This window comes from Panthera pardus, unplaced genomic scaffold (genome assembly GCF_024362965.1).
Source record: "Panthera pardus isolate Hobbes unplaced genomic scaffold, ASM2436296v1 HiC_scaffold_12, whole genome shotgun sequence".
Taxonomy (NCBI): Eukaryota; Metazoa; Chordata; class Mammalia; order Carnivora; family Felidae; genus Panthera; species Panthera pardus.
In genome coordinates this window covers 77,515,606-77,524,066 of record NW_026526677.1, presented here as the reverse complement: position 1 = coordinate 77,524,066, position 8,461 = coordinate 77,515,606, and the positions used below count along the sequence as shown (strand labels likewise).

General features: G+C 40.5%; 1 protein-coding gene across 2 annotated transcripts in view; it reads left to right on the top strand.

The window, feature by feature from the left end:
- The first annotated feature begins 8,149 nt into the window (after positions 1-8,149).
- The window catches only part of MTMR2 (myotubularin related protein 2), a 116,915-nt gene continuing 116,603 nt past the window's right edge, over positions 8,150-8,461 (top strand). The window contains exon 1 of one of the 2 annotated variants that reach the window (XM_019450156.2): positions 8,150-8,370. Coding sequence is in view for 1 of the 2 variants with exons in the window: in XM_019450155.2 (XP_019305700.1) it covers positions 8,291-8,370 (80 nt within the window). In the remaining variant the exon portion in view is untranslated. The remainder of the gene's footprint in view (positions 8,371-8,461) is intronic. The other variant, XM_019450155.2, reaches the window with a different exon arrangement.

Here is an 8,461-nt window from a genome sequence, read left to right as displayed (position 1 = left end):
TACTCAGCCATAAAGAGAATGAAATCTTGACATTTGCAACAACTTGGACGGATCTAGAGAATATAATGCTAAGTGAAATAAGTCAGTCAGAGAAAGACAATACCATATGACTTCACTCATATGTGGAGTTTAAGAAACAAAACAAATGGGGGCGCCTGGGTGGCTCAGTTGGTTGAGCATTGAATTTCAGCTCAGGTCATGATCTTGCAGTTCATGAGTTCACGCCCTGCATCGGGCTCTGTGCTGACAGCTCAGAGCCTGGAGCCTGCTTCGGATTCTGTGTCTCCTCTCTGTTCCTCCCCTGCTCACACTCTGTCTCTCTCTGTCTCTCAAAAATAAATAAAGATTAAAAAAAATTTAAAAAAAGAAACAAAACAAATGAACAAAGGAAAAAAGAAGACAAATCACAACACAGACTTTCTTTTAAAGGTTTATTTGTTTATTTTGAGAGAGTGGAGGGAAGGGTAGCGAGAGAGGGAGAGAGAGGATCCCAAGCCAGCTCTGTGCTGTCAGCACAGAGTCCACCGCTGGGCTCCATCTGATGAACTGTGAGATTGTGACCTGAGCCAACATCAAGAGTCAAACGCTCAACCTACTAAGCCGCCCAGGCACCCCCAAAAACACAGATTCTTAACCATAAGAACTGAGGGTTACCAAAGAAGAGGGTAGGAGGGAGGATGTATGAAATAAGTGAAAGAGATTAAGAGTATATTTACTATGATGAGCCCTGAGTATAGAATTGTCAAATATTGTACACATGAAACTAATATAACACTGTATGTTAACTATACTGGAATTAAAATAAGGAAGAAAGAAGGAAAGAAAGAAAGAAAGAAAGAAAGAAAGAAAGAAAGAAAGAAAGAAAGAAAGAAAGAAAGAATTTTGCATGCATATTATATTGCTGTAATGAATTTATGAAATATAGCTTTCTTGGGAAAATGCACAGATTACAGGGTGATTTATTCAGGTAGCATAATTTGCCAACATCATTTGTTTTCTGGAAATCTGGGAGAGGACCATTAAATATATGGTGGGTGAGTTCTAAAACTCCAAATTAAAACTAGACTTCCAGACTAAAGAGGAATTTAACTAAGAAGCTTATAGAAGTACACAATAGCAAAGGAAAGTTTATGGCCAATCCCTAATCAACATTTAACTGAAAGGATTGTCATGAAAATTGCATGAATTTTTCATGAGGAATCACAGCATAGTGTGATTAAGATGGGCATCAGAGTGAAGTAGCCCTAAACTCCAGTCCCATTCTGCTTCCTGTGACCTTGATATTTAAACTTCCAAGGCTTCAGAATTTTTTTCATCTATAAAATAGAGATAAAAATAATACCTTAACAATAAGATTGCTCAGAATTCATGCTGAACCACTTCACATAAAATATACAAACTTTGCAATTATTTAGTTCCATTTACAATGAATCCTTGACAAACGTTATGCTCTCATTTTCATATGTATTACATACACATACATTACAAACTCCACAGAAAGTGTAATTTTCACTTTAAACAGTCTTACACATTTTAAAGAAATTAAAAGGGAAAATATTCTTACATTTACCTAAATATTTCCCATTTGTTTTACATTTCTTTATTTTTGAGAGATAGAATGAGACAGTGTACGAGTGGGGGAGGGGCAGAGAGAGAAGGAGACACAGACTTGGAAGCAGGCTCCAGGCTCTGAGCAAGCTGTCAGCTCGGAGCCTGACAAGGGGCTTGAACCCATGAACCATGAGATCATGACCTAAGCTGAAGTCGGACACTCAACAAACTGAGCCACCCAGGCTCCCCAAATATTTTCCATTTTTTATCTTCCTTTTGAATGTCCAAGTTACCTTTGGTATCATTTCTCTTTAGCCTGAAGAATTTTCTTTAGCAAATTTTGTATTTCTATTGGCAACACATTGTCTTAACTGTCCTTCATCTATTTTGTTTTTCTAAGTAAACTCTATGCCCAACATGGGGTTTGAACTCATAACTCGAGATCAAGAGTCACATGCTCTAACAACTGAGCCAGCCAGGCACTCCTGTACTTCACCTGAAAATGTGTACTTCACTATCATCTTTGAAAGATGTTTTTGTGGAACCTAGATATATTCTGTTTTGACTTTTCTTCTTTAAGTACTTTAAAGATGTTTCTCTACGGTTTTCTATCATCCATAATATCTGCTAAGAAAACTGTGACTCTTAGAAATGTAGTCCCCCATATGTAATGTGTCATTTCTCTCTTGCTGCTTTGATGTGTTTCTCTTTCTCTTTGGTTTTCAGCAGTTTAATTATGATGTGCCTAAGCATGGTTTTCTGTGTATTTATCCTGTTTTGTGTTTGCTGAGCACTCAAATCTGTAAATTTATGCTGTTAGATATATTTGGTAAGATTTGGCTATAATTTTTTTAAAAAATAGTTTTCTCTGCCTAATATTTTCTACTTCTTCTAAAACTCCAATCATTTGCGTATTAGATCTTTTGATATTGTCCCTCATGTCCCTTGGCCTCTGATAATATATATTTTTTATGATGATGTTTTAAAAATACTCTCTTTTTCATATTGGATAATTTCTATTGATTTGTCTTCAGGTCTCTGACATTTTTATCTGTTAAATCCACTTTGCCATTAGGCCCAGCCAGTAAATTTTTTTTTTCTTCTTCTCAGTATTGTACTTTTCCTAGTTTGTATTTGGATCTTTTTTATGTATATGATTCCCCTGCTGAGTTTTACTATCTTTTCATTGATTACAGCATATTTTCCTTTACCTTATTGAACATAGTTATATTAGTTGCTTTTGAGCCATTGCCTGATAATTCCAATACATGTGTCATCTGGAATTTAGCCTCTCTTTAATATGTTTTTCTTTAAGAATACATTCCATTTTCCTATTAGTTTTTATGCCTAGTAATTATTTTTATTTTTTTATTTTTATTTGAGAGAGAGTACATGAGCAGGGGAAAGGGACGGGGGGGGGGAGAGAGAGAGAGAGAGAGAGAGAGAGAGAGAGAGAGAGAGAGAGAATCTCAACTAGGCTCTATGCTTAGCATGGAGCCCAAGTGGAGCTTGATCCCATAGCTCTGGGATCATGGCCTGAGGTGAAAATCAAGTCTGGCACTCAACAGACTGTGCCCCTTATGCCAAATAATTTTAAACTTTGTACTTGACATTATGAATGTTGTTTTGGTGTCTCTGGATTTGGTTTTATTTCTGTGTAAACTATAGATGCTTTTGTTTAGCAAGAAATTAACTTAGCTTAAAATTGAAAATTTTGACTTGTGTCAAAATTGACTTGTGTATAGTGGGTAACAGCTCAAATCTTGTTTCAGTTCTTTTATCTGGTAGAAGGATATTCTATTTTAAGTTAGTTTATAGTAGCTCTTTGCATTCTGCCTTTGTTATTCAAAATGAATTAGGGCTTAGTCAAGGATTGTCTCAGTTTATAAACAGAGTTTAAAGTTCTCTGGTTCTGTTTTTTGGATTTCCTCCCTCATTCTCTAGCTGCCCTGGGCTCCCTTCTCTTGGTTCCTCAGGCCAGAAAGATAGCAGGCTTTCTTGCTTTCTCTTTCTTTCTTCCTTCCTTTCTCCCTTCCTTTCTCTTTCTTTTTCTTTTTCTTTCTTTCTTTCTTTCTTTCTTTCTTTCTTTCTTTCTTTCTTTCTTTCTTTCTTTCTTTCTCTTTTTTTCTTTCTAATATTTTTTTAATGTTTATTTATCTTTGAGAGAGAGAAACAGCACAAGCAGGAGAGGGGCAGAGAGGGAGGGAAACACAGAATCTGAAGCAGGCTCCAGGCTCCAAGCTGTCAGCACAGAGCCCAATGCAGGGCTGGAACTCATGAACCTCGAGATCATGACGTGAGCTAAAGTCAGTGTTCAACCGACTGAGCCACACAGACACCCCAAGATAGCGGGCTTTCTATGTGAATTTTTGCCACCTTGTACCACACCACAATTCTGGTTTGTCCATAGGTCAAAGCCACTCAAAATGGAAAAGCACTCTGTACCAGTCACTTCCTATGCATTTTGCTTCTGTGTACTTCTGTCCAGTCTCTTTACTCCTCAGGGTGTTGTTTTATTGTCTGGAGTTTCCAGCTGTTATCTGTGGAAAGGTCAATCTGTTAGAAGCTTACTTCTCTGTACTAGAAGTGGAACTCTCTAAACCAAAGGAATAAAAAGATTAAATATAAACAATTATAAGAATTATGCATGCTTGATCTCAGGATTATGCTTTTTTTTTTTTTTTTGGCATGTGTGTTTTAAGAGAAGAATCCCTCTACTTGTCCATTCCTAACCCACCATTTTACTATCTCAAGAGAAGTTTATTTCCTTATTCTGATTCTGATTGTCTAATAAGCAGCCTTTGATAAGCTGACAGGCAACATGCCTATAGATCCAAATCAGTGCTACTCAAATACATGAACTATTTATTGACTGCCCATGAGATGAGAGTAGAATTGAGAATAACTGTTTAGAAACATTCATGCTTTTATGAAGTAATTTCGTATCTGTTAAATATAAGAAAAATAATTTGGCCTTGTATTTTGCGTGCCTTCGGCTTTTGCTCAAGTTTCATTTATCCAGTAATTAATTTTCTTATATTTTAAAAAGAGCATTAGTTGATGATGGCTTGGAAATTAAAAACAAAACATTGGTTCTTCTCAGAGATAACTTGAGAAACTCTGGCCTAGATTTCAAATAAGAAAATTACTTTTGGGAAGATCTCAAGTTAACCATTTAATAGGAGAGATTGAAAGAGGACTTCAACTACCTCCATTTTCACTTCAGTTTATACTTTTTAATTGGTCAAGTTCTTTCTAGCATATTCTTCATTAAAAAAAAATGCTTATGTATTTATTTTGAGAGAGAGAATGAGCAAGAGTGGGAGACGGGCAGAGAGAGAAAGACAATCCCAAGCAGGCCTCACATTGTCAGCACAAGTCACCAACTGTGAGATCAACCCCGAGCTGAAATCAAGAGTCAGATGCTTAACCAACTGAGCCACCCAGGAGCTACCTAGGTGTGCCCCTGCCCCACCCCCACTTCCAGCTTGTTTCTTACTCAGGCAAAAGACCCCATGGGCAAAGCATTCCCTGATGAGAACCAAAACTACTCTCTCAGGCAGTAAGGACTGCTTTGAACCAGCGAGACTCTGCCCATGATTGACTCAAAGATAATGATTTAACCTTTACTGCCCACCTGCACGTACCCATCCTTTGTCTCACACTTTCCTTATATAAACCTGGAAGTATTTTCAGCATTTTGGAGATACTCAAGAGGATATCCTGCTGTCTCCCCAGTGTTGGCCTCACTGAAATAAATTCCTTTCTTGTTTCACCACCAGTCATCTCTCTGCCTTTGGATTTTGTCCACAGGGAGTGGCTGAACTTGGTGTTTGGGACCCCTGGAGCCAGGTGCTCTTGTGCCCTTGTGCCCCAGCTACAAGATGAACCTACACTATAGTTTAATTGTAGCAGTAGTTCCCGAAGACCTGGGATAGGCTAACATGTTCTTTTAAAAGATAAGGAAACTGGGGTGCAGAAAGTCCTAATCAAGGCAGCTTCTCTTGGCTATATGACATAGCAGCCAACATGTCAGAAAAAGAATTAAGCACTAATTTAACTTTCAGCTGAGATTCAAGTATTTTTTGCTTGTTGTTCACTCTCAGAAATTACTGCTTTAATATTTAGAAGCAGTTAAGTTCAGAGGAAGCACAGATGATAACAGCAAGATCCATTTACTGAGATCCTACTGTGCAACCAACTCTATGTAGGTAAAAATGAGTGATTATGTGGAGTTTTGTATTCCCATTTTACAGATGAGCAAACAGTATTGGAGAAGCAACCTAATCAATATCATAGGGCAAGTAGGTGCCAGAATCACGATTCCAATTCAGATTTGTCTGGTTACAAAGTCTCTATGCTAACATTATTGTTCTTTATTAATCACCAGATAGACTCATATGCAAATTATGACATCATCAGGCAGCTGGTTTTAACTGCTTTATTAATACAGTGATAGAAACAAACTGGGTAATAGAGAGTGCGTGGGTCTCCCATTCAAGGATTCATCGGCATTCACCAAATTTAGATTAGAAAACCTATGTCAAAGTATCATGTGACAATGAGTCAGCATTTTGGAAGGCAGGTAGAAACGGAATCAGTAACTAAATTCTTTTATGAAACACTGTAGATGTTTATGCTTGTTAAGTGTTTGTGACTGCTTATTCTCTTTGACTATTAAAGGAGTACAGTTGAAGACCTCTTTACAAATTATATAAATATAAATTATCAGCTGCCGTCCTATCCTTGCCAAGCTAGAGAATGGAAGAGAAAGGCAAAGTCGTTTGTGCTTAAACCCATTTTATTTTAGTAAGTATGCTGAACACAAGGTTAGGTTGTTCTTTGGGGGAGTGTACTTGCACGTTAATATTCCACTGGGGCTATACTTTAAGATTTTCTTAAAAAACATCAGTTGTCACTATGAATTAAACCTAGTTTGGGGCACCTGGGTGTCTCAGTTGGTTGAGCATCCAGCTTCGGCTAAGGCCTTGATCTCCCAGTTCGTGAGTCTGAGCCTTGAATGGGGCTCTCTGTTGTTATCGCAGACCCTGCTTCAGATCTTCTGTCCCCTCTCTCTCTGCCCCTCCTTCCTGGATCATGGTATCTCACAAGTAAACAAACATTAAAAAATCAAACAAGCAAGTCAGTTTAAGTGAACAGAATTCTCTTCATCCTAGCAAGGACTTTTCTTTTTAATTATTCACTGTTATTTTACAGAAATAGTCTTTGCATCATTTTATATGTCACACATGAGGTAACTGGGATTCAGTCTCAATCAGAAAAATTCCTTTATGCTTTCCTTTTTTTGTCCTTCCTGTGTCTTCCGTAACAGAAAATTACAGCAGAACATTTCCCCTTCACCCAGTTCCTAGTCTCTTATCACAATTCTATCTCTCTACCCTCCCTTCCTGCTCTGCAGGGGAATTTGTGAGGGCAGGGAAAGACTGTTAGTTTGTCCCCTATCCAACACAACCACATACAATAGTATATAGATGTGTCTAATTCTTTTCGCACATTTCTTGGTTCCCATTTTCCTCTTCCATAACCCCTTGTGTGTGCCATGGACTAACGCCAAAGTGCTTCTCCCCTGCACGCTTCCAGACCACACAGACTTTAACCCAAGTTATAGCAGGACTGAAAATTTCTGCTTTTCTAGTGCCTCTTCTGCAATGTTGGGTCGGTGGGGGGAATGGAGATAGAATGAGGAGCATTAATTTTTTCCTACCTGTCCTGTACTTTCTCCACTCCCTTTCCCATACCAATCACTTCTTCTCTGCCACCCTTCCTATATGTTCCTGTCCGTTTCTTGCAGTTGTATTAGAAACTGTTTATATGCATTAAAACATTACATGCATCCTAACAACCTTTACGAAGTAGGCAGTAATACTAACATCTAATATTTGAGTGCTTACTATGTGCCAAAAATTGTTTTAAGCATTTTACCTGCATTAACTCATCTAATCTGTGAAGTCATTAGTCTTCCTATTTTACAGCTAAGGAAGCCGATGTTCAATGCCTTGGGTTACACTGCATGTAACTGGCAGAGGCAGGACTTGAATTCATGTCCGACTCACTAAACCAGCCTTTAATCGCTATTTAATAATAACTAATTAGTATTTTCAGCCCCAAATCTGGTGAACACTTTTGCCATTTCGAGTTTCCTCATCCTTTACGTTCCCGTATGTTCTTTCTCTTCGTGATCCCCCACGTCCTTTCTGCCCCTTCAGCCTACCGTTGGCCGGCATTCCTTTATTACTCCGTCTTCTCACTATCCTTGACCAGCACCGTGCCGGCCTCAGTCATCCCCATGCCTATCATCCCTGTCCCTTTCTTCCCCGGAGACGTTCATCCCTAGTATTCCCTTATTCCTCTCTCTCGTTTCTAAAATTCCCCCTCCTCCCACGGGGTCCTCGTCCCTCCAGCCTCAGGGGACCCTCTCACCCCCGGTACGGCCACCTCCTTTCCCAGGGTCTAGAGGCCACGCGGGGCACGCAGCGAGCGCACGCAGCGAGCGCAGCGCGTCGGGGCTGCAGTCAGAGGGGCGCCGCGGGGTCCTCCGGCTCCTCGGCGGCCCCCGGGCGCGGTGCAGTCTGGGGGAACATGGCCGCTTCCGGTCTCCCTCCCGGGCCGGCGCTGGCCTGACCGCGGCCCCTGCCCGGCGCACTCCGCCCTCCGCTCCTCCCGCCCCGCAGCGGCGGAGGTCGCTTCAGCCTTTCCCTCCCGCTGCCCCCGCCGCGCCATGGAGAAGAGCTCGAGCTGCGAGAGTCTTGGCTCCCAGCCGGCCGCAGCACGGCCGCCCAGCGTGGACTCCCTGTCCAGGTAACCAGGATGCCCACGGCCCCGCCCAGCGTCCGAGAGGGATGGAGAGGGGCCGGGGACCCGCTGGATGGTGCCCCATCTCTCTGACTGC